Below are 25,559 nucleotides of genomic sequence, written 5' to 3'. Positions count from 1 at the left end.
TCACCGTCCCCTGGACGCCCCCATTGCCGTGTGTCCCCTCCTTTTGGGTTTCAGCTCACGGTCCGGCTAAACCTGTAGCTATTTTTATCTCCATTACTTGCTTTGTGTCCCCACAAGAAAGGAAAGTGGTCAGGGACGACTTTTCAGCCCCCCAGGCTGGCGCGGAGGACTGGCGCGGAACCTCCCGGCGGGTCCGATTGTGCCCGGGCGCGGTTTCCAAGGCGACCGCAAACAGAGGGCGGGGCCTGGGCGCGCGGCATGCCGGGCGCGGGCGTGGGCGTGGCGCTGCGGCCGGGCGCGGGGCGGGCGCCGCGGGGCTCGGCCTCCCGCGGCCGCCGCGAGCCGAGCGCCCGGCCCGCGCTCCCGCCGCCGCCCGGGGGGCCGCCGGGGCCCCGCCGCCCCCGCCCGGGCCCCGCCGCGGAGCCCGCAGCACCCGGCCCGGCCCCGCCTCTCCCCGCAGGCTCCCTGCTGCTCTGGGGCGGACTCTCCAAGTCGTCTCTCTGCACGGGCCGGCTCCGAAACGCCAAGATCCACGTGGAGAGAGCTGTCAAGGTGGGAGGAGGAGGGGCGGGCGGCGCGTCCAGGGGGCCTGGGGGGCGCGGCCTGCCCCTCTCTCTCCTCCACGTCCTCTCTCCATCTTCACACTCCCTTCCGGGGCCAGAATTGAACAGGCAGGCCGACCCTACTTTTTTTTTTTTTTTAATACTGGGGGGGTGGAACCCAGGGGCTTTGCTAGCTCCGGGCTATGCTCCCAGACCGATTTTCTATTTTATTTGCAAACGGGGTCTCACTCAGTAGCTGAGGCTGGCTTCGAACCCGCGGCGATCCTCCTGTCTCAGCCACCCCCCCCCCAGCGCGGGGTTGACAAGCGTGCGCCCCCACGCCTGGCTCGGACCCTACTTCTTTACCTGGGATTCACTCCCGTCCCCGGGTCCCTTCAGAAATCCCTGCTGTCTTCGCGTCCCCGGTGACCTGCCAGGAGCCCAATCCAGCAGCCCCTCCTTGGATGGCCACCTTGGGTCGTTCTGGACAGCCGCCTCCACGCCCCTTCCCCTGGGCTGCCTGACTGCACACTCCCACTCGCCCCCCCCCCTCAGAGATCCCTGTCCCCCGCCGCCACGGTGCTTTGGCTGGGTCTAGCGCCTGCCCACTGCAGACCCTTGCCAGCTCTCTAACTGCACTCCCCAGCCATCCAGCCTTCCACTTGACAGCCCCACCCAGAGAGCTGACGGGCATTCCAAACTCGGTTCCAAACCATGCTCGGATTCCCTGCCCAAAGCTGTCATCCTCCCCAGCCTGGTCCTCCTCATCCTTCAGCTGCTCAAGCCAAAAATCGGATCTTTCTTTTCCTTCAACCCCAGTCAAATCCCCGTCTACAAAATCAGACACCATCTCTGCCTCCAGAAGGAATCTCAAGGCCCGCACCTTCTTTTTTTTGGGTGGTACCTGGAGGTGGAACCCAGGGGCTTTCTACCTCCCGGATATACTCCCAGACCTATTTTCTATTTTATTTGGAAACAGGGTCTCACTGAGTTGCCGAGAGCCTCGCTAAGTAGCTGAGGCTGGCTTCGAACCCGTGCGATCCTCCTGTCTCAGCCTCCTAAGCGCGGGGATGACGAGCGTGCGCCACCACGCCGGGCTTGACCCGCACCTTCTCAACCTTCTCCCGGGCTTCACTCTAACCACCCTGCTTCTGTGCAGACAGCAGCCTTCCAAATGGCCAGCCCCCGGGCTTCTCCCCATCTGTTCTCCATGCAGGAGCAGCCAAAAAAATAAAGCCTCCAGCTGCACCCTCCCTCAAGTAACCTTTGCTGCTCCCTGCTTCTGGGAGGATACAGTCCAAGCCCAAGGTCCAGGGCCTGCAGCGCCCTGCACTCCTCCACAGGAGCTCCCGTCAGCACCCCGTTTCCCAGACTGCCTGCCCCCTTGCCTCCTCGCAGTTCCTCCTGATGTCCATTAGCCTCCGGGGCTTTGCACACACGTTACCCTCTGCCTCACCTGCCAGTTACTCAGCTCTACATCCATGGCTCCCTTTCAGCCTTCCTTGACCGTGCGTTTCTAAGCCTCTCTGGGTTTCATTAAGTGTGAAGTTTCTGGAACTAGCCTTCTTGGATTTATTCATTTATTTATTAAATTTTTTTTTTTTTCAGAACTGGGAATTGAACCCAGGGGCATTCTACCTCTGAGCTATACCCCAGCTCTATTTTTTTTTTTTTTTTTTTGATACTGTGGATGGAACCCAGGGGCATTCTACCTCTGAGCTGTACCCCCCGCCCCAGCCCTATTATTTTATTCTTTATTTTGAAACAGAGTCTCGCTGAGGTGCAAAGTGTCTCAGTAAGTAGCTGAGGTTGTCTGCGAACCACTATCCTCTTGTCTCAGCCTCCCAAATGCCAGGATTGCAAGTAAACACCACTGTGCCTGGCCTCCCAGCTGTATTTTTTCTTTTCTTTTCTCTTGCTTTTTTTTTTTTTTTTTTTTTTTTTTTGGTGGGTCTGGGGATGGAACCCAGGAGCATTCTACCTCCAAGCTACACCCCTGCCCTATTTTTTATTCTTTCTTTTGAAACCAGGTCTCACTGAGTTGCAGAGGGCCTCACTAAGTAGCTGATGCTGTCCACGAACCACGATCCTCCAGTCTCAGCCTCCCGAATGCTGGGATGACAAGCGTGCACAACCATGGCTGGCCTCTTTTTCTTTTTCTTTTTTTTTTGGGTGGGGCAGGTGTGGGGATGGAACCCAGGGACATTTGACCACTGAGCTACACTCCTTGCCCTATTTTTTTTATTCCTTATTTTGAAACAGGATCTCACTAAGTTGCAAAGGGCCTCACTAAATAGCTGAGGCTGTCTGCAACCGTGATCCTCTGGTGTCAGCCTCCAAAATGCTGGGATTACAAGCATTTGCCACCACGCCCAGCTTATTCTTTATTTTGAAACAGGGTCTCAGTTCCAGAGGGTCTCACTATGTAGCTGAGGCTGGCTGTGAACCTGCGATTCTTCTGTCTTAGCCTCCCAAGTATTGGGATTATAAGAGTGCGTTACCACACCCAACACCATTTATTGGATTTAAATCCCTGCTCCTAAGCCGGGCGTGGTGGCGCACGCTTTTAATCCCCGCGCTTGGGAGGCGGAGACAGGAGGATCGCGCAGGTTCGAAGGCAGCCGCGCGCGCTGGCTTAGGAGACCCTGTTTCCAAATAAAAATGTAAAAATAGGTCTGGGAGTGTAGCCTGGAGGTAGAAGGGCTTTCAGGAACCCCAGTACCACCAAATAAATAAATAAATAAATAAATAAATAAATAAATAAATCCATCCCTGCTCCTAGCCAGGGGTGGTGGCACACACTTGTAATCCCTGTGCTTGGGAGGCTGAGACAGTAGGTTCGAAGCCAACCTCAGCTGGCTTAAGAGACCCTGTTTCTAAATAAAATATCAAATAGGTCTGGGGGTGTAGCCCGGAGTTAGAAGGTCCCTGGGTCCCATCCCCACTACCACCAAAAATAAATAATAATCCCTGCTCCTGCCAGGTATGGTTGCTTATACCTGTAATACTAGTACTTGAGAGGCTGAGACAAGGGAATTGAAGGTTTGAGGGTAGCCTCAGCAATCAAGCGAGACCCTGTTTCAAAATAAAAAATAAAGCCAGGCGTGGTGGTCCACGCTTGTAATCCCAGCATTCGGGAGGCTGAGATGGGAGGATCGTGGTTCAGGGACAGCTTCAGCTGTTACTTAGGCCCTTTGCAAGTCAGTGAGACCCTGTTTCAAAATAAAGAATAAAAAAAAATTGGAGTGTAGCTCAGAAGTAGAATGCCCCTGGGTTCCATCCCCAGTGCCTAAATAAATAAATATATAAATAAATAAAAATAATAAAAGGCTCAGTGATGTAGCTCAGTGGTAGAATACTTAGCACACATAAGGCCCTGGGTTCCATCCTGAACACTATAAAAATGAAAAAGAATTCTCTGTCTGGGCGTGGTGGCACACACTTGTAATCCCAGTACTTGGGAGGCTGAGATAGGAGGATTGCAGGTTCAGGGCCAGCCTCATCCACTTAATGATGCCCTCTGCAACTAAGTGAGACCCTATTTTAAAATAAAGAGTAAAAAATAGTCCGGGGCCGGGCATGGTGGCGCACGCTTGTCATCCCCACGCTTGGGAAGTGGAGACAGGAGGATCGCGCAGGTTCGAAGCCAGCCTCGCTGGCTTGAGAGACCCTGTTTCCAAATAAAAATATATATTAAAAAATAGTGTCTGGGAACGTAGCCCAGAGGTAGAAAGATTTCCAGGAACCCCAGCAGTACCACCAAAAAATAAAAAATAAAAAAAATAGGGCTGGGGTGTAGCTCAGAGGTAGAATATACCACATACACACACACACACACACACACACATCTCTGATGGTAGAGACTGTAACTGTCTGGCTTGTCACTGCTTCTCACCTTGCAGCAGAAGAAGATCTTTATGATCCAAGGCTGCTACCCAGTGATCCGGTGTCTCCTGCGCCGGAGGGGCTGGGTAGAGAAGAAGATGCTCCATCACACGGGTACTGCCCCGCCGCCTTCGCAGAAGGACCTGGATAGCTCAGTGATGGGTGACAGCGACACCACCGAGGAAGGTGAGCCGCTTCCCTTGGTCCCCAGGGTCCCAGGGTTGAGACGTTTGAGCCTATGAGGCAGGGACCAGCCATTCTCAGGCCTGGGCTCTGCACCCACAGAGGAGGAAGAAGAGGATGAGCAGTTCCGGCCGCCACAGCTGTTTGACTTCGAAGGCTTCCTGGAATTTGACGACGTAGATGGAACACACGCGTTGATGGTGAGGATCCTGGGGGCCGAGATGGGACAGGGGTTTGGCAGGAGGCTCCCTGGACAAACAGAGAACAAGGGTGTACAGCTGGGTGGCCTCAGACAAAGTCCTTTCCTTCTCTGGGCCTCAGTTTCCCCATCTACATAAAAACAGATTGCTGCCGGGTGTGGTGGTGCATGTCTGTAATCCCAGTACTTGGGAGGCTGAGACAGAAAGATCTCAGGTTTGAGGACAACCTCTGCAAGTAGTGAGACTCTCACCAACCTAGTGAGGCCCTGTTTCAAGATAAAAATAAAGCCAGGTGTGGTGGTACACGCTTGTAATCTCAGCATTTGGGAGGCTGAGACAGGAGGATCACAAGTTCATGGCCGGCCTCAGCTACTTAGTGAGGGCCCTCTGCAACTCAGTGAGACCCTGTTTCAAACTAAAGAATAAAAAATAGGACTGGGGGTGTAGCTCAGAGGTAGAATGCCCCTGGGTTCCATCCCCAGCATTGCAAAAAGTAAAAATAAAAATACAGCTGAGAGTGTAGTTCAGAGGAAGAATATCCCTTGATTCAATCCCCTCTGTGAGAAAAACAAAACAAAACAAAACCAAGCATGGTGGTCCATGCTTGTAATCCCAGTACTTGGGAGGCTGAGACAGGAGGATGGTGCAGGTTCAAAGCCAGCCTCAGCTACTTAGTGAGGCTCTCAGCAACTTAGTGAGACCCTATTTCCAAATCAAATATAAAATAGGTCTGGGGCGCCAGGCATGGTGGCACACACTTGTAATCCCAGCATTCGGGAGGCTGAGAAAGGAGGATCATGGTTTGTACGCAGCCTCAGCTACTTAGTGAGGCCCTTTACAACTCAGTGAGACCCTGTTTCAAAATAAAGAATAAAAAATAGGGTTGGGGGTATAGCTTGGAGGTAGAATGCCTGTGGGTTCCATCCCCAGTACCCCCCCCCAAAAAAAAAAGGTCTGAGAGTATAGCCCAGAGGTAGAAGGCCCCTGGGTTCCATCCCCCATACCACCAAAACACACACACACACACACACACAGTTTGCTTCTCTAAAGGCTGGATAGGCCTGTAGTGTGGGGAGGGTCTCAGTAATCCCTGTACTCTGTTTCAGGTCTGGAGGTTTTCATTCTCTCCTCCCTCTGTCCTGGCCAAGTGCAGGCTGCAGAGAGAGGCTGATATGTATCAGGACAGGTTGAGTAAAGGCGATGAGGGGCCAGCTCTGTGAGGCCTGGGGCTCTGCCTACCATGCACTTCAGCACTCATCTGTGAAGTGAGGTTCACAGTGGTCTCCACCTCGGAGATTGGGGAGAATGGAAAGTGCTTCAAAGCCAGATGCAGTGGTGCACACCTGTGATCCTGGTACTCGGGAGCCCGAGGCGGGAAGACCATAGGTCCAGGGCCGACGTCAGCAACCTAGCAAGGCCCTCCACAACTTAGCGAGGTCTTGTTTCAAAATTAAAAAATAAAATAATACAAGTATGTGGAAGGTGGAGACAGGATAATCACAGGTTCAAAGCCAGCCTCAGCAACTTAGTGAGGCTCTCTGCAACTTAGTGAGACCCAGTTTCCAATTGAAAAATAAAATAGGGCTGGGGGTGTAGCTCGGAGGTAGGATTCCCCTGGGTTCCGTCTCCAGCAGCACAAAAAATAAAAATAATAAAATAGGCCTGAGGATGTAGCTCAGTGGTAGAATGCCCCTGGGTTCCACCCCCCAGTGCCACAAAACAAGCAAACAAGCCAAAGGACACTTTGAACAGGGCCTGGCGTATGGTATTGTTGGTTATTAACAATCCTACCTACAGTGCCGGGCGCGGTGGCGCACGCTTATAATCCCAGCATTTGGGAGGCTGAGACAGGAGGATCACAGTTCATGGGCAGCCTCAGCTACTTATCGAGTCCCTTTTCAACTCAGTGAGTCCCTGTTTCAAAATGAAGAATAAAAAACAGGGCTGGGGATGTGGCTAGGAGGTCGAATGCCCCTGGGTTCCATCCCCAAAGATGCTGTGAGGGACACAGGCACCTGGGAGCTCTGCTCTCCTTCCTCCTCAGCAAGGCTGGGAAGGCTGCCCACACTGGCCTCCCTGCCCCCCTCTCTTCCCCTTCTCCGCAGTCCCGCATGGTTCGGAACGAGACCCCCTACCTCATCTGGACCACTCGGAGAGATGTGCTGGACTGCCGCTTCCTCTCCAAGGATCAGATGATCAACCACTATGCCCGGGCTGGCTCCTTTACCACTAAGGTAGGCTGCTCGGGAGCCGGCAGGCAGCGCCCCACCCAGCCAGGAGAGGCAAAAAAACTAGGGAGACTAGGAGTCAGGAAGGTGTGGGCTCACTTAGCAAGACCCTCTTTCAGAATTAATAAGACAAGCCGGGCATGGTGGTGCACACTTAAAATCCCAGCATTTGGGAGGTAGAGACAGGGGGCTCACAGGTTCACAGCCAGCCTCAGCTGCTTAGTGAGGCCTTCTGCAGCTTAGTGAGACCCTGTTTCAAAATAAAGAATAAAAATAAATAGGAATGGGGGTGTACATCAGAGGTAGAATATCTCTGGGTTCAATCCCCAGCACTACCACCAAAAAAACAAAACAAAACAAAACAAAAACACCCATAAAGGGCTAGGGATAGAATTCAGAAACAGAAGAATGCCCCTGGGTTCAGTCCCTAGTACCAAAAATATAAAAAAGAAGAAAGAAAAGAAAGGCTTGGGTTCAAATTCAACTTATGCAAGAGATCTACGATGTATAGACCTCGTGACTAAAATATTCTTCTGGAGAATGTAGACCCAGAACATTAAAACCAATGAGTGTGCCGGGCGTGGTGGCACACGCTTGTCATCCCCGCGCTTGGGAGGCGGAGACAGGAGGATCGCGCAGGTTCGAAGCCAGCCGCACTGGCTTAAGAGATCCTGTTTCCAAATAAAAATATAAAAAGTAGGTCTGGGAGTGTAGCCCGCAGGTTGAAGGGCTTCCAGGAACCCCAGTACTACCAGATAAACACATACATACATACATACATACATACATACATACATACATACATACTTACAATGGGTGTGAGCTAGAGACCTTACGTCCTAAGCACAGCACCTCTGCCTGATGTTCACCCTCAGCCCACCTGGGGTTCTTAAGCAGGTGGATTCAGATCTCAGAGCCTTTAAATGAGAGTACCAAAGCCAGGAGCGGTTGGTGGTCCACACTTGTAATCCCAGTACTTGGGAGACTGAGACAGGAGGGTTACAGGTTCGAAGCCAGCCTCAGCAGCTTAGTGAAGCTCTCAGCAACTTAGCAAGACCCTTTTTCCAAAATAAAATATAAAATAGATCTGGGGGTATAGCCTAGAGGTAGAAGGCCCCTGGGTTCTGTCCCCAGTACCGTAAATAAATAAAAATACTAGAAAGACCTGTCTTCTAGGGTTATAACAAGGTTGAAGGGGATTTATTTAATTATGGCACTGGAGAGTGAACCCAGGGACATTCTACCTCTGAGCTACACTCCCAGCCCTATTTTATTTTTTATTTTGAAACAGGATCTCACTCAGTTGTGGAGGGCCTCACTAAGTTGCTGAGGCTGGCCACAAACCTGCAATCTTCCTGTCTTGGCCTCCCAGATACTGAGATTACAAGCGTGTACCACCACACCAGCCAGTTGAAGGGCTTTATGATCTAGGTCAGTCATTTTCTTTTTTTTTCTTTTTTTTTTTTTTTTTTTTTTTGTCTTTTTGGAACTGGGGATCGAACCCAGAGTGCCACACCTGCAAAGCAGGCGCTTTTGCCACTGAGCTCCATTCTGGCCCCATCTAGGTCAGTCATTTTATCATTGGTGAGGCCTAATAAGAATTTCTAGATGAAACAGGTCTTTAAAGATATGAAAGGAAGCCAGACATGGTGGTGTAATCTATTTATTTATTTATTTATTTATTTATTTATTTATTTATTTATTGTGGTACTGGGGATGGAACCCAGGGGCATTCTACCTCTAAGAAACACCCCCAGCCCTATTTTTCTCTCTCTCTCTTTCTTTCTTTCTTTCTTCCTTTCTTCCTTTCTTTCGTGGAACTGAGGATGGAACCCAGGGGAAATCTACCTCCAAGCTATACCCCCAGACCTATTTTTTATTCTTTATTTTGAAACAGGGTCTCACTGATTTGCAAAGTAGCTGAGGTTGGCTTTGAACCTGTGCAATACTCCTGTCTCGGCCTTCCAAATGCTGGGATTACAAGTGTGTGAATAGTGTCTCACTGAGTTGCAAATGGCCTCACTAAGTAGCTGAGGGTGTCTGTGAGCCTTGATCCTCCTGTCTCGGCCTCCCGAATGCTGGGATTATAGGTGTGTCCCACCATGCCCAGCTGGTGGTGTGCTCTTAGTGAGACCCTGTAGTTCAGAGAGTGAATGTCCCTGGGTTCAATCCCCAGTACTGCAAGTAATAATAATAATAAATACAAATATGTGAAAGGAAGCCAGGTGTGGTGGAACAGGCTTATAATACCAATACTTGGGAGGCTGAGACAGGAGGATCTTAGTTTCAAGGCCAGACTCAGCAACTTGGTGAGACCCACCACAATTTACGGAGACTCTTTCATAAAATAGGACCTGGCCGTGGTGGTGCACACTTGTAATCCCAGTACTTGGGAGGCTGAGACAGGAGGATTGCAGGTTCAAGGCCAGCCTCAGCAAGCAGCGAGAGACTCTAATCCACCTAGCAAGACCCTGTTCTAAATAAAAATAAAATATGGCTGGGGTATGGTTCAGAGGTAGCATGCCCCTGGGCTTCATTCCCAGAATCCCCCTGGATGGGAGGATGTGGATGGGAGGATGTGGGGCATTCTTGGCAAAGGAGACCACCAGGTGATGGGCACCAGGGAGATGGGGGTGAGGGAGCCGGCCTAGCAGGTGGGGCAGAGCCTCTGAGCATCCAGGCGAGGTCTGCAGCCCGACTCTCTGGACCTGTGGCGGAGCCCCGCCCTGCCCTCTCAGCGGCTCACTCCATAGGTGGGACTGTGTGTCAATCTTCGGAACTTGCCATGGTTTGACGAAGCTGATGCTGACTCTTTCTTCCCACGCTGCTACCGCCTGGGGGCCGAGGATGACAGAAAAGCTTTCATAGGTAAGGAGACCCCTCGGCTGAAGGGCCCCGGCACTAGCTCTGACTCGTATTGGAGACCAGCAAACCCCTCCTCGTGCCCTCAGCCTTCCCAGCGCTGGTCCTGCGCAGGCTCCCTCAGTGAGCCTCCACCCTCCCTCCAGAACTCCCGGACGCCTGCCTCTATTCCAGAGCGGGTTCTAAATGGCGGTGGGTTGGTTGCATTTGGAAGCCAGAACAGGGCCTATGTTAAGTTTCGTTACCCACATCGGAGTCCAGGAAAGGCCAGAGGCCGAGTGTCCCCAGTGGGCTCTAGATTCGGGTCCAAATTTGGGTCCAGATTAGATACTGGGTCTTGCGTTAAATTGCAAACCTTGATTTGGGGCCAGGGTTTGATTTCTCAGGCTAGAATAAGTATCAAAAGTGGATGAGGGTCAGGCATGTTAATGCATACCTGTAACCCTAGTACTTGGGGAGGCTGAGGCAAAAGGATCACAAGTTCAAGGCCAGCCTCAGCAACTTAGTAAGGCTCTCAGCAACCCAGGGAGACCCTGTTTCCAAAAAACAAAATAGGGCTGGGAAGTAATTTAGAGGTAGAATGTATCTAGGTTCAATCCGCAGTACCAAAGGGGGAAAAATGGATGAGGAATAGAAGAGAGAGATGAGGTACTGGATTCTAAAGACAGGAAATGAGCCAAGGCCAGCCACATTCTAAGGGGTTCCACAGCTGAAAAGGAGCCAGGTTCTAGAGTCAGAAAAGGCTGAGTCAGGTTCCAGAACCAAAATGGGGCGAGTCTGGATCAGGTTCCAGAATCAGAACTGGCCTCAAGCCTGGGGGCTGAGCAGGGTATCCCCTGCCCTGGGAGCAGAGGACTTCTGGCTGACAGCTGCCCGCAGCGTCCTCAAGCTGGTGGTGAAGTCTGAGTGGAAGTCATGTTCGATCCAGGCAGAAGAGGAGCAGGCCCCTGGTGAGTACCAGCAACACTTCCACCCCACCCGCCTGCCCACACGTCAGCACGGCCCTACCACCGTCAGCAAGCTTCCCACCACCCTGGGCACCCAGCCTCCACCCACCGTCTGCTCACCCACCTCTCTCCCCATCCACCATTTTCCCGCCCCTCCACGTATTCGTTCCCGCATCCATCCTCCCCCATCTGCCTACTCACCATATATTTCCTCTTCACCCATCTGGCATCAGCTGCGCGCTCCCTCCCCAACCTCCGGCCGGTCCTGCAGACACACCTACTCCCTCATCCACCGGCTTTCCCATCCTCCAGTCCACTCACTTGTCCATCGTTCTGTCCCAGCCACCCACCCCTTTTGTCTTTCTGTTCGTTCGTTTATTTATTGTGGCAGTAGGGATAGCCACAGAGGCATTCTATCTCTGAGCTAAACCCCCAGCCTGATTTTCTTATTTGGAAACAGGGTCTCACTAAGTTGCACAGAGCCTCACCAAGTTGTCGAGGCTGGCTTTGAACCTGCGGTCCTCCTGTCTCAGCCAACCAAGTGATGGAATAAAATAGAAGCGTGCACCACCAACCTGGCTGACTCTATTTCAGAATTAAAATAAAATAGGAGCCGGGCGTGGTGCCGCACACTTGTAATTTGGGAGGCGGAGACAGGAGGATCTGGGTTCGTGGACAGCCTCAGCTACTTACTTAGTGAGGACCTTTGCAACTCCATGAAACCCTGTTTTAAAATAAAGTTAAAAATAGGGCTAGGGGTATAGCTCGGAGGTATCCCCAATAACACACACACACACACACACACACACACACACACACACACACACAAATAAGGCTAGGGGGTTAGCTCGAAGGTAGAATACCCCTGGGTTTCATCCCCAGTACTGAGGGAAAAGAAATAGAACTGGGGATTTGGTTTGGGGGTAGAATGCCCCTGGACTCAATCCCCAGTACAGACACAAAACAAAACAAAGCAAAAAAAATAAATAAATAAATAAAAAGGGCTGGGGGTGTAACTTGGAGAGAACACTCCTGGGTTCCATCCCCGTACCAGACAAGCAAAAGGAAAAAGATTCTGGGAATGCATCTGGATTCCCAAGTCCGGTTGGGCCTCCTGTGTCTCTGGGTCAGCTTGGCCACAGCTCCCGAGTGCATTTGAGGCAGGTCTCAGATGTGCCAGCAGCCCCAGGGCGCGAGGCTGCGGGTGTGTGCTGTGCCACAGAGGCCTGGGGACGTTCAGGGTGGAGCCTCTACTGCCAGGTGTAGTGCTAGGGTTGCAGTGCACGTCGAGCCAAGCCTCAGGTGAGTGGCAAGACCCAGGGCAGCTGGGGTGCAGGGTCACAGCTGGGCCTGGGTGTCTCTGTGATGAAGAGCCGGGGCATGTGTCCTGTGACCTGCCTTGAGGGGGCATGGCGACAGTCCCCTCCCTATCTCTGCAGGAAGCAAGCAGCACAAGAAACCAGAAAGAAAGCCTGCGCTGGTGTCCCCAGAGTTTGTGGACGAGGCGCTGTGCGCGTGCGAGGAGCACCTGAACACCCTGGCCCACATGGACATCGACAAGGACCTGGAGGCACCGCTGTGCCTTGGCACCAAGGGCTGGGACCTCTTCCTCCAGCGTTACTACCAAGTGGTCCAGTGAGTCCCTGCAGCCAGGCCGCCGGGGAGGCGCGGGCCAGGGACAGACCCCTCAGTCTAGCAAAACTGCACCTCTGCCCAAGCCTCTCCTTGGGCTCCTCCTCCTGTTCTGCTCAGGAACCCGCAAAAGCCAGGCGCACTCCCAGTACTGGGCAGGCTGAGATAGGAGGATTGCATGTTTGAGAACAGACTCAGCAAGTAGTGAGACTCATCAACCTAGTGAGAACCCTTTTCAAAATAAAAATTAAAAAATAGGGCTGGGAGTATAGCTCAGAGGTAGAATCCACCTGAGTCCAAACCCCAGTACTACTACTAATACTACTAATAATAACAATAATAATAGTAATAATAAAGCTGGGTGTGGTGGTGCACGCTTGTCATCCCAGCATTCGGGAGGCTAAGACCGGAGGATCGCGGTTCACGGACAGCCTCAGCTACTTAGTGAGGCCCTCCGCAACTCAGTGAGACCCAGTTTCAAAATAAAGAATAAAAACTAGGGCTGGGGATGTAGCTCAGAGGTTGAATGCTCCTGGGTTCCATCCCTAGACCCGCAAAAAAAAAAAAAAAAAAAAAAAAAGAAAGAAAAGGAGAGACAGACAGTGACCAAATTGCAAATTAGAATATCTGAGCCATGCGAGGCGTGGTGGGCGCGCGTGTCATCCCCGCGCTTGGGAGGCGGAGACAGGAGGATCGCGCAGGTTCGAAGCCAGCCGCGCGCGCTGGCTTAGGAGACCCTGTTTCCAAATAAAAATGTAAAAATAGGTCTGGGAGTGTAGCCCGGAGGTAGAAGGGCTTCCAGGAACCCCAGTACCACAAAAAAAAAAAAAAAAAAAAAGAATATCTGAGCCATGCGAGGCGGCACACACCTGTAATTCTAGTACTTGGGATGCTGAGACAAGAGGATCACAGGTTTGAGACCAGCCTCAGCAATGTAGCAAGGCTCTCAGTAACCTAGAGAGACCCTGTTTCCAAATAAAAAAAATGTCTGGGGGGTGTAGCTTAGGGGTAGAAGGCCCCTGGGTTCAATCCCCAGGACTAAAAAAAAAATGTGCTGGCACACTCCTGCAATCCCAGTTCTTGGGAGGCTGAGATAGGAGATTGCAGGTTGGAGAACAGCTTCAGCAAGTAGTGAGACTCCCAGCAACTCGGCGAGATCCTGTTTCAAAAATAACAATAAAGAGTTGGGCGCGGTGGGCGCGCTTGTCATCCCAGCATTCGGGAGGCTGAGACCGGAGGATCGCGGTTCGCGGACAGCCTCGGCTACTTAGTGAGGCCCTCCGCCACTTAGACCCTGTTTCAAAATTAAGAATAAAATATAGGGCATGGGATGTAGCTCGGAGGTAGAATGCCCCTGGGTTCCATCCCCAGACTCACAATAAATAAATAAATAGTGCTGGGTTTATAGCTGAGAGGTACAATGCCCCTGGGCTCAATCACCAGTACCACACACACAAAAAATATGCGTTAGGTCGAGGTAAGTGGTTGGGAAGAGCAAAGGGAGGTATGATACAGAGGCGCTGGAGTGGGATTAGACCAGGAGGGGACCCACCCATCATCCCATGTTAGCCCCGGTTTAGAAACAGGTGAGCCCAAGCTGGGCGTGGTGGCGCATCCTTGTAATCCCCGCATTTGGGAGGCTGAGACAGGAGGATCTGGTTCGCTTCTTGGGCCTTCGCAATTCAGTGAGACCCTGGTTCAAAATAAAGAATATAAAATAGGGCTGGGAGTGTAGCTTGGGGGTAGAATGCCCCTGGGTTCCATCCCTAGTATTGCAAAAAAAAAAAAAAAAAAAAGGAAGAAAGAAAGAAGGAAAGAAGGAAGGAAAGGAAGAAAGGAAGGAAGGAATGAGGTAAGCCCATCAGGCCTTTGAGTCCCGGGCACCACCCACCTGGGTGCGCAGCGGTGGGCCAGGGGCTGAGGTGGGGCGGAAGGCCCCCGGTGCACATGGGCCGCCTAGGGTCTGGGCCGCCTGGGTTGTGCTGAGAGTGGTTTCAGTAGGAAGGGCAGCAGCAGAAAGTGGCGGGGTCGGAGCAGAAAGTGGGTTGTGAAGAAACTGGATTTTTCCGACCTTGTCCCCTCCCATAGCCTGGGAAGGCTGGGTGGTGGGGGGGCCTGACCAAGGCTGGTGGGACTGTGGCGGGGGCCGTGTCCCCTGGTCCTGTCCTCCCGGGCCCTGCCCCTTCCAAGTGCCTCTCTCCCCCCACAGCGAAGGGGCTGAGCTCAGGCCCCTGGACACCCAGGTCCAGCGCTGTGAGGACATCCTGCAGCAGCTGCGCGCCGTGGTACCCCAGATAGACATGGAAGGGGACCGCAACGTCTGGATCGTGAAGCCAGGAGCCAAGTCCCGCGGGCGAGGTAGGGGCGGGCCCCTGCTCCTGGGGGAGGTTAGCAGTGGAGACCCCGCCAAGCAGCCTGGGCTAGGATCCAGCTCTGACACTCAGCTGCTCTGTGACCTCTGTGCAGTGGGGATGAGGGCAAAGCCTGCTATGTGGTGACCGATAAGGTCAGCGCAGCCAGCCTCCAACGTGGGCTTGTCCTCGCCCGCCCACAGGCTCAGGGTCAGCGCCCTAGGTCGGTCTGGTGACACAAGCACGAAGTCGCTTGCCATCTGTGGCTCTTATATTGCGGGCGAGCACTGGAGATGGAACCCGGGGGCACTCTACCTCCCAGCTAAACCTCCAGCCCTATTTTATTTTTATTTTGAAACATGGTCTCCCTAGGTTCATGAGAGTCTCACTAACTTGCTGAGGCTGTCTCAACCTATGATTCTTCTGTCTCAGCCTCCCAAGTACTAGGATTACAGGTGTGTGCCGCTACACCTAGCATGGTGTGTTTCTTTTTGCACTTTTCTATGTATTTGATGTGCGTGTGTTTTATTTCAAGTAGAACATTATTCCTTCCATAGGCTCATTTTTTTTTTTTACACTAGAAATTGAACCCAGGGGTGTTCTACCTCCAGACTACCCTCCCAGACCTGTATTTTACTTTATTTTGAAACAGTCTCACTGAGTTTATTTATTATTCATTTATGTAATTTTTTTTTTTTTGGTACTGGGGATGGAACCCAGGGGCATTCTACCTCTGAGCTACACCCCAGCCCCATATTTTATTTTTTATTTTGAAACAGTCTCTCTGAGTTGCAAAGGGCCTCACCAAGCTGAGGCTGTCTGCTAACCAAGATCCTCCAGTCTCAGCCTCCCAAATGCTGGCATTACAAGCCTGCACCACCACACCCCGCAGCCCAGTACTGTTTAAATTTTTACATTGGGTGTGGTAGTGTACACTTGTAATCCCATTTCTTGAGATATTGAAACAGAAGGATTAGGGTTCATGGCTAGCCTCAGCAATTTAGTGAGACCCTTTTTCATTTATTTTTTTATTTTTTTATTTTTTTATTTTTTTATTTTTTTTTTTTTTGGTGGTACTGGGGCTCCTGGAAGCCCTTCTTCCTCCAGGCTACACTCCCAGACCTATTTTATATTTTTGAAACAGGGTCTCTTACGCCAGCACGGCTGGCTTCGAACCTGTGCGATCCTCCTGTCTCCGCCTCCCAAGCGCGGAGATTACAAGCGTGCGCCACCACGCCCGGCTGAGACCCTTTTTCAAAATAAATAAAAAATAGGGCTGGGGTGTAGCTTGGAAATAAAATGCCCTTGGGTTCAATCCCAAATACTGCAAAATAAGTTTTTAATCTATGCATATATTCCTTTCAATCAAACCAAAATAGTTAATTACGTGAAGCTCCTTAACACATGCTTGGGTCTCCCAAAGGGAAAGGGTCTCACTGGACTGCCCAGCATGGCCCCAAAGTTGTGACCCTCCTGCCTCGGCCTCCCAAGTGGCTGAGATTTGTGTGCCCCTCTGTGCCTGGGAACAGGGCTGTGAGGGTCAGAGGCATCCTTACCCACTTGGCCCTGTCAGTCCCGTGGGGCTGAGAGCTTACAATGAGGGCTCGTGGTCCCAGCCCGTCTCCAGCCCCGGCCTGGCCTGGCCTGGCCTCCCGAATGCTGACTGCCCTCCACCCCCTCAGGCATCATGTGCATGGACCACCTGGAGGAGATGCTGAAGCTGGTGGACGGGAACCCCGTGATGGTGAAGGACAGCAAGTGGGTGGTGCAGAAGTACATCGAGCGACCCCTGCTCATCTTCGGCACCAAGTTCGACTTGAGACAGTGGTTCCTGGTGACAGACTGGAACCCACTTACCGTGTGGTTCTACCGCGAGAGCTACATTCGCTTCTCCACGCAGCCCTTCACGCTGGAGAGCCTGGACAAGTGAGCCCCACGCTGCCTGCCCCGAGCTCCCAGGCTAGATGGGGAACTGGGCATAGAACTGCGAGTTGCAGTGCGGCAAACTCGTGGAGCGATGCTGGACTCCAGCCAGACTCTGCAGGCAGGCAGGCAGGCAGGCGGGCGGGCACCCGTCCACCCAAGCTTCTTCCCACCCGCAGACACTTAGCAAGAGCGAGCCTGTGCCGTGAGCTCGTCAAGGCAAGTGGGGTACAGCACACCAAGATCCCAGCTCCGATGCGCCCACACCCCAGCAGGGAGAAACGCACAACAAGGAAATAAGTAAATGATCTCCTAGGGGAAAAGGTGATGTGTGGAGCCGGGCGTGGTGGCGCGCGCTTGTCATCCCAGCATTCGGGAGGCTGAGACAAGGAGGATCGCGGTTCGCGGACAGCCTCAGCTACTTAGTGAGACCCTCTGCAACTCAGTGAGACCCGGTTTCAAAATAAAGAATAAAAAATAAGGCAGGGGTTGTAGCATGGAGGTAGAATGTCCCTGGGTTCCATCCTCAGTATCATTAAAAAAAAAAAAAAAAAAAAGAGCCGGGCGTGGTAGTGCACGCTTATAATCCCCGCACTTGGGAGGCTGAGACAGGAGGATCACACAGGTCCGAAGCCAGCCTCAGCTATTTAGTGAGGCTCTCAGCAACTTAGTGAGACCCTGTTTCCAAATAAAATATAAAATGGGTCTGAGAGTATAGTCCGGAGGTAGAAAACCTCTGGGTTCCACCCCTAGTACCACAAAAAATAAATAAATAAATAATAAAAAAATAGGGTTGGGGGTGTAGCTCAGAGGTAGAACGCTCCTGGGTTCCATCCCCAGTACTGCAAAAAAATAAAAATAATTTAAAAAGGTGATGTGTGTGAAGAAAAAGAAAGGAATGGTTTTTGGAGTTGGGATGGATGCTTGCCCAGCTTGTGTGAAGCCCTGGGTGCAATCCCTCATACTGAAAGAAGGGAAAAAAGCCAGGCGTGGTGGCACATGTCTGTAATCCCATTAGTTGAGAGGTTGAGACAGAAGGATTACAGGTTCAAGACCAGCCTCAGCAACTTCATGAGACTCAGCAACCTAGACGGACCCTGCTTCAAAGCAAAAAATAAAATAGGGCTGGAGGTGTAGCTCAGAGGTAGAATGCCCCTGGATTTAATCCCATTACACACACACACACACACACACACACACACACACACACACACAAACATATACACACATATATAAATATATATGTGTGTGTGTGTGTGTGTGTGTATTTGTTTTTAACCCAAAGGCATTCTACCTCAGCTGCACTCCAGCCCCATTTTATATTTTATTTGGAAACAAGGTCTCACTAACTTATTGAGGGCCTTGCTGAGTTGCTGGGGCTAACTTACTGAGACCGGCCTTGAACCTGCGATCCTCCTATCTTAGCCTCCCAAGTACTGGTGCTACAGGCCTGGCTGAAGCGCTTATGTGATAGGTGCTAAGCCCTTTGTTAGTCAGTTCTCATAAAAGCCCCATGAGCGGGGTATAGTTACCCCAAGTGGACAGGCTAAATGACTGACCTAAGCTCACAGGTAGTTGATGGTGAAGATAGGCGACTTGAACCATCTTTCTCATGGCGGTTTTGCAAAGCAGCTTCTCCTCCAAGGCGCAGAGGGCTCAGTGTGTCTAGACCAAGGCCTTTAACACTGCGCATGGACAGATAAGACTGGTTCTGGCGGCAGAAGCAGGTGGGGCCCCGACCTGGGTCCTTTCTGACCTCCCAGTATGGCCCCATTTTCGCTTGAAGGTGACGGAGGGGAGCAGGCTGGCTCCATGGTGTGCCTGCCCTTCCTGAACCCTGGCTTTTGCTCTCTGCCCAGCTCCGTGCATCTGTGCAACAACTCCATTCAAAAGTACTTGGAGAACTCGTGCAATCGCCATCCCATGCTGCCCCCCGACAACATGTGGTCCAGCCAGAAGTTCCAGGCCCACCTGCAGGAGATGGGAGCCCCAACTGCTTGGTCCACTGTCATCGTACCGGGCATGAAGGCGGCCGTGATCCACGCTCTGCAAACGTCCCAAGACACCGTGCAGGGGCGCAAGGCCAGCTTTGAGCTCTACGGCGCCGACTTTGTGTTCGGTGAGAACTTCCAGCCCTGGCTGATCGAGATCAATGCCAGTCCCACCATGGCGCCCTCCACGGCCGTCACAGCCCGGCTCTGTGCCGGCGTGCAAGCCGACACCCTGCGCGTGGTCATCGACCGGCGGCTGGATCGCAACTGTGACACGGGAGCCTTTGAGCTCATCTATAAGCAGGTGAGGGGTCAGGCCCGGGCGGGACCCCGGGGTATCTTCCCCCTCTTCTGGGCTCTGCAGTCAGGGCCTGCCAGGGTGTCTTAGTACAGTCACTTCCCCTCCGTGAGCCTTCGTTTCCTCATGAAAAGTGGAGATATTGCAATGAATTATGTGCCTGGGTCATGTTCAGAAGGCAGATCCAGCCAGGCGTGGTGGCGCACGCTTGTAATCCCAGCATTCTGGAGGTGGAGACCGGAGGATCGCGGTTCGCAGACAGTCTCAGCTACTAAGTGAGGCCCTTTGCAACTCAGTGAGACCCTGTTTAAAAAAAAAAAAAAAAAAACAGGGCTGGGGGTGTAGCTCGGAGGTAGAATGCCCCTGAGTTCCAACTTCAGTACCGCAAAAAAAAAAAAAAAAAAAGCCGATCCAGCTGGGCGAGGTGGTGCACAGTATTGCAGTATTTAGGAGCCAGAGACAGGCGGATGACAGGTTCAAGGCCAGCCTCAGCAACTCAGCAAGGTCCTGTTTCAATGGCATTTTATTTCAGTGAGGAAATATAAGGACAGAGACATATGACGCCAGGGTTGAGGGAAAGGTACCCTCGTAGTGCAGCCAGAATCGCCTGGAAAGGCTTTTAAATGTGTGGGTGCCAACAGGCCCCACCCCCAAGTACTGACCCAACGTGTCTGACTTGGGGATTGTGTACCTGCACGGCTCAAATGTCCTGCTGTCCCCTGAATGTCTTGTGCTGTGGACTTGATTGCGGTTGGGGTTTTTTAGGCCAGTGTGTCATCAGGTTCGCGCCCTGCGCTGGTGTTTGTCTCTTTAATCTCTTAATCTAGGGCAGCGGGCGGCCTTGTTTTCGCCTCATCTTGATCTTTCAAAGGCCTGGGCTGGTGGATTTGTACAACCGTCCTACATTCTGGATGTATCTGTTGTCTCCTCCTGATGGCGTTTCACTTGGTCTTCCTTATCTAAATGTCCTGTATACTAGGAGTCAGGTTACACAGCCTGCTGAGGTTCAGATGAAACTTCTTTGGTAAAACCACTTCAGAGGTCATGCCGGGTACCTCATGTGACATCACAAAGCACATGATGCCCGTGTTTCACGATTAGTGATGCTAAATTTGACTCTGGGCTGAGGTAGTGCTTACCGGATCTCTCCAGCAGAAGCTGTACCGTCAGCTGGGCCTGTGGCCCGCGCCTGCAATCCCAGTACATGGGGGGCTGAGACAGGAGGATCACAGGTTCAGAACCAGACTCAGCAACTTAGTGAGACTCTCGGCAACGTATTGAGATTCTCAGCAACTTAGATCCTTTTTCTTTTTTCCATTTTCTTTTTTCTTTTTCTTTTTCTTTTTTTTTTTTTTTTTTGGTACTGGGGTTCCTGGAGGCACTTCTACCTCCGGGCTACACTCCCAGGCCTATTTTTTATATTTTTATTTGGAAACAGGGTCTCTTAAGCCAGTGCGGCTGGCTTAGAACCTGCGCGATCCTCCTGTGTCTGCCTCCCAAGCGCGGGGATCACAAGCGTGCGCCACCACGCCCGGTAGATCCTTTTTTTTAAAAAAAAAGTAAGCTGGGTGTGGTGGCACACGCTTGTGATCCCAGCATTCAGGAGGCTGAGACGGGAGGATCGCGGTTCGAGACCAGCCTCAGCTACTTAGTGAGGCCCTCTGCAACTCAGTGAGACCCTGTTTCAAAATAAAGAATAAAAGAGTGTCTTGCTTTCTAGGTACTCCACTGCGTCCCTCTGATGCAGTGCTTTATTATTCTGCCACTTCTTTCTACCTTTGTAATAAAATTTGCTTAAGCTTGTAAAAAAAATTTTTTTTAATATTCGGGAGGCTGAGACCAGAGGATCGCGGTTCGTGGACAGCCTCAGCTACTTAGTGAGGCCCTCCACAACTTAGTGAGACTCTGTTTCAAAATAAAGAATAAAAAACAGGGCAGGGGGTGTAACCCAGAGGTCGAATGCCCCTGGGTTCCATCCTCAGACCTGCAAAAATAAATAAATAAAAATAAAAATGAACAATAAAAAAATAGGGCTGAGGGTGTAGCTCAGAGGTATTAAACCCCTGGGTTCCATCTCTAGTATTGCAAAATAAATAAGTAAATAAATAAGTAAAAATAAAAACAGGTCTGGGGTGTATAGCTCAGAAGTAGAACACCCCTAAATTCCATCCTCAGCACCAACACACATACACACAACCAGCGGTGGGAGGACTGCCGGTCCAAGGCCATTCATTTAGCTAAGACCCTGTTTCAAAATAAAAGAAGGCCAGGCATGGTGGCGCACACTTACAATCCAGTACTTGGGAGACTGAGACAGGAGGATCGCAGGCATGTGGCCAGCCTCTGCAACTTAGTGAAACCCTGTTTCAAAATAAAGAATAAGTCTGGAGTGGTGGGCACGCTTGTTATCCCCGCAGTTGGGAGGAGGTGGAGACAGGAGGATCGCGCAGGTTCGAAGCCAGCCGCGCTGGCTTAAGAGACCCTGTTTCCAAATAAAAATATAAAAATGGGTCTACCCGGAGGTAGAAGGGTTTCCAGGAACCCCAGTACCACCAAAAAAAAAAAAAGAATAAAATTGGGGGGGGTGTGGCTCAGAGGTAGAGTGCCCGGTGTTCCATCCCTAGTATCGCCAAAAAAAAAAAAAAAGTTGAAACAGGGTCCTGCTAAGTTGCTGAGGTTGGCCTTGAACCTATGACCCTCCTTTCAACACATGAACCCTTGGGGAACACTCAACCCATACATATCCAAACCAGAGCACTTGATAAAGTGCTATTATAGCTGTATGTCAGTTACACATTTCCCTGTTATCCTTTTAAGATCTTGTTTTGATTTTTACCTATTTTGTTACAGTTGTAGATTAGAAAATTTCTGCTTTAGCTGATATGGTGGCGCACGCTTGTCATCCCCGCACTTGGGAGGCTGAGACAGGAGGATCGCAGGTTCGAAGCCAGACTCAGCTACTTAGTGAGGCTCTCAGCTACTTAGTGAGACCCTGTTTCCAAATAAAGTATAAAATAGGGCTGAGAGTGTAGCTCAGAGGTAGAAAGCCCCTGGGCTCCACCCCCAGTCCCCCCCACAAATTCTGTTATTCATTCTACATTCATAAAATAAGCTTCTTCTATAAAAATAGGTTTTTCCTCCTCAGCTGGGGCTCTTTGGGAACTGTGGTTGCCATGTTTTTAATAAACTCCAGGTGGTGATTCTGATGTTTGAATATATTCTGGAATTGTTTTTTTGTTGTTGTTGTTTGGGATTGTTTTTTTTTGTTTTTTTTTTTTTGTTTTTTTTGAGACAAGGTCTGGCTGAGTTGTGCAAAAGCTGTCTTTGAACTCACGGGCCCCCTGCCTTAGCCTTATGAATAGCTAGGACTACAAGCACAGACAAAAAGGCCTGGCTTCATCTGCCTTCTATTTATTTATTTATTTATTTATTTTTCTTAATTAATTAATTAATTAATTAATTTTGTGGTACTGGAGATGGAACCCAGAGGCATTCTACCTCCAACCAATACCCCTAGCCTCATTTTTTTAAATTCTGAAATAGGGTCTCACTGAGTTGCAAGGGGTCTCACTAAGTAGCTGAGGCTAGCCGCGAACCGTGAGCCTCCTGTCTCAGCCTCCAAACTGCTGGGATTATAAGCGTGCGCCACCACGCCTGACTCATCAGGCACGCCCCTTGATCAGATACTTCAGAAATGAATTCCATCCGCCTGTGCTCTGGGTCCTCCGGGGCCCAGGGCTCCCGCGCTGCCGCCTGAGCGGCCTCGTCTCCTCTTCTTGCCCGCAGCCCGCCGTGGAGGTGCCCCAGTACATGGGCATCCGGCTCATGGTAGAGGGTTCCACCATCAAGAAGCCCATGGCAACGTGTCCGCGGCGCAGCGGGGCGCACCCCCCTCTCCCTCATCTGCTGAGCCAGCAGGGCTCCGGTGAAGGCAAGGACTCGGGGGCCCCTACCCTCAGGTGTTCTTCTAGGAACATTGCTGGGGCCCGAAGCCTGGGGCACAGGGTCTGAGAAGCCAGTCTCCACTGCTGCCTACTCGGTCCCCTGGCAGGGGAAGAAAGGCAAGATCCCCGGGAGGGCTGCAGGGACAGGCAACCGCCCCCCAGAACAGATTGTGCGGGGTCTGAGGAGTCCCCTGGCCCCAACACCCCAGGTCCTGAGGTCTTGTCAAGCCCCCCTCCACCACCTGGATTGGCCCTCCCACCATGAGCCCCTAGTAAGTAAGCAAGCACAGGCGGCAGCACTCCCACGGCCTCCTTTCAAGTTACAGTCAGCCGGCGTGGTGGCGCACATCGTAATCCTAGCACTTGGGAGGCAGGGACAGGAGGATCGCACAGGTTTGAAACCAGCCTCAGATACTTAGTGAGGCTCTCAGCAACTTAGTGAGGTTCTGCTTCCAAATAAAATATAAAATAGGTCTGGGAGTGTAGCCCAGAGGTAGAAGGCCCCTGGGTTCCATCCCCATTACCACAAAAATAAATAAATAAATAAAATACAGCCAGATAACCAATGTCCCTTCCAGAGTAGTCACCCTGCCAGAGAGTGCTACTGAAAGGTGTCAGGCTGGGCATGGTGGCACAAGCCTATAATTCTAATACTTGGAAGGCTGAGACAGGAGGATCACAGGTTTGAGGCCAGCCTCAGCAATTTAGCGGGCCCTCTACAACCGAGCGAGATGCTAGGTTCCTGGAAGCCCTTCTTCCTCCGGGCTACACTCCCAGACCTATTTTTCATATTTTTGAAACAGGGTCTCTTAAGCCAGCGCGTCTGGCTTCGAACCTGCGCGATCCTCCTGTCTCCGCCTCCCAAGCGCGGGGATGACAAGCGAGCGCCACTTGTAAACAAAAGCCAGGACTTGGTTCCAGGAGCTCCCTCCCTAGAGCCCAGTGCCTTTGCTTGGACTCTGAAGTATCTTGATGGTTCACAGCCGCCAGCTCCCGCCAGCTCCCGCAGGCCTCACAACAGCCTAGTGAGATGGGTGTGTTGCACCCATTTTCTGGCCGAGGTGAAAGGAAGTTTAAGGAAGTTGCCCGAGATTGCACAGCCCAGAAGGGGCAGAGCTGGGGTGCGGACCCAGGTCTGTTGGACTCCAAACCCTGGGTTCTTCCCGTTACCTCTGGAGGAAGGGGGAGGACTTCACTGCCCCCCCCCGCCCCGGCCTCCCCTGCACTGCGACAAAGCCTAGTCCGAGATGTCCCCTGCACTGCCTCCCCAGCCGCTCACGGCTCTGCTTGCCCCCACAGCCCCTTACCACTTCCCCAGTCTACACGCCAAGGCCCGGCTGCCTTCTCCCCACGTGCACCGAGCCCCGGCCCGGTTCCTCAGACTACAGCACAGCAAGCTGGTGGGCGCCAAGGCCCTGTCGACCACAGGCAAGGCCTTGATGACTCTACCCACCGCCAAGGTCTTGATTTCCCTCCCGTCCAACCCTGATCTCAAGCTGGCACCCAGCATCCCGAGGCCGAGAAAGGTGGGCCGCGTACTGTGACTGGCACCCTGCGGGCAGTGCCGAGCAGCAGGGCCAGGGCTGGCGGGCACGGGCTCCCTCCAGACCCCTTCCCACCCCGGTTCCTGACCCTCTCTCCCTCTCTCCCCCTCCTTTCGCACCGAGGCTGCTGCTCCCCAGCGCCTTCGAGGCCCCTACCCTGGAAGCGCCTTGTGGTCTCTGCCCTTTGAAGTTGGAGCACTTCCCAGGAGTCATAGGAAGGTCAAGGCCAAAGGGAAGTTCAAGGCCAGAGTCTGCGACAAGGCCAAGTCGGAGATGTGCCCTGCCAAGAGGCTGAGCCTCCCCGGGCCCCTGCCCCTGGCCGGCGCACTCCAGGGCCTCTGGTGCATAGGGAGTGTGCGGCTAGGAAAGCCCCTGCTCTGATCCCACCGCCTGGGCCCAGCACCCAATAAAAAAGCAGATCACCTCTGGTGGGCTCGGCTCCACTGCTAGCAGCGTGAAGAGCGGGTGGAGCAGAGTGGGAGCCGAGGCCATCACGCTCCATGGGGCCAGTGTCCCACCAGGTGGCAGGCACGGGGCGCCTGCCCGGGACCCCCTGGCGCCTGAGCCTCGGTGGGGTCAGGAAGAACCATCACCATATAGATGAGGAAACCGAGTTAAAAAGGAGTCGTGGCTTATCCAAGTTCACGTGGCAGTGAGCAGGCGCCAGGGACACGCTGCTGGAACCGTAGAGCCCCGGGGTCCCCAGTGCCAGAAGTTGGGCAGGGCTGGCAGAGTGACACGTGGTGGCCATAGAACACTTATGACACGCAGGGGGAGGGCGCGCCTAGCTGCAGCCCAGCCCTTCTCCACTGCGTGGGTCCGTCCCCTCCTCAGCAGGGGCACAGTCATCTAAAGGTGACTCACAAGCGACACCCACAGGCCAGGTACACTGTCAGAGTTGTACTGGGTTGACTGGTGGCCCCCCAAAAAGACATGTAATCTGCAGTTGTGTCCTTAGGTGGGAAAGAGTGTTGCAGATATTATTAAATTGGTGATTTTGAAATGAAATCGGCCTGGACTATCTGGGTG

At 52.3% G+C, this 25,559-nt stretch overlaps 2 protein-coding genes across 2 annotated transcripts in view; both read left to right on the top strand.

Annotated features, from left to right (window-relative positions):
- LOC308278394 (CCA tRNA nucleotidyltransferase 1, mitochondrial-like) overlaps positions 1–25,559 on the top strand; it is a gene marked incomplete at both ends in the record, with an annotated part of 995,237 nt that overhangs the window by 612,077 nt on the left and 357,601 nt on the right.
- On the top strand, positions 259–25,186 carry LOC308278384 (tubulin monoglycylase TTLL3-like; the record flags this gene model as incomplete). Its single annotated transcript, XM_080718138.1, is given in 15 exon segments — positions 259–552; positions 4,445–4,613; positions 4,713–4,810; positions 6,916–7,044; positions 9,792–9,906; positions 10,752–10,850; positions 12,287–12,482; positions 14,689–14,837; positions 16,513–16,756; positions 18,613–19,048; positions 22,829–23,047; positions 23,049–23,103; positions 24,286–24,512; positions 24,669–24,884; positions 25,052–25,186. Coding segments are annotated over 15 exon segments (2,781 nt in total).

Source organism: Muscardinus avellanarius (genome assembly GCF_963383645.1).
Source record: "Muscardinus avellanarius genome assembly, chromosome: 22".
In the NCBI taxonomy this organism is placed as follows: domain Eukaryota; kingdom Metazoa; phylum Chordata; class Mammalia; order Rodentia; family Gliridae; genus Muscardinus; species Muscardinus avellanarius.
Note: the sequence above shows the minus strand (reverse complement) of the source record. Positions and strands in the feature narration are given on the sequence as shown.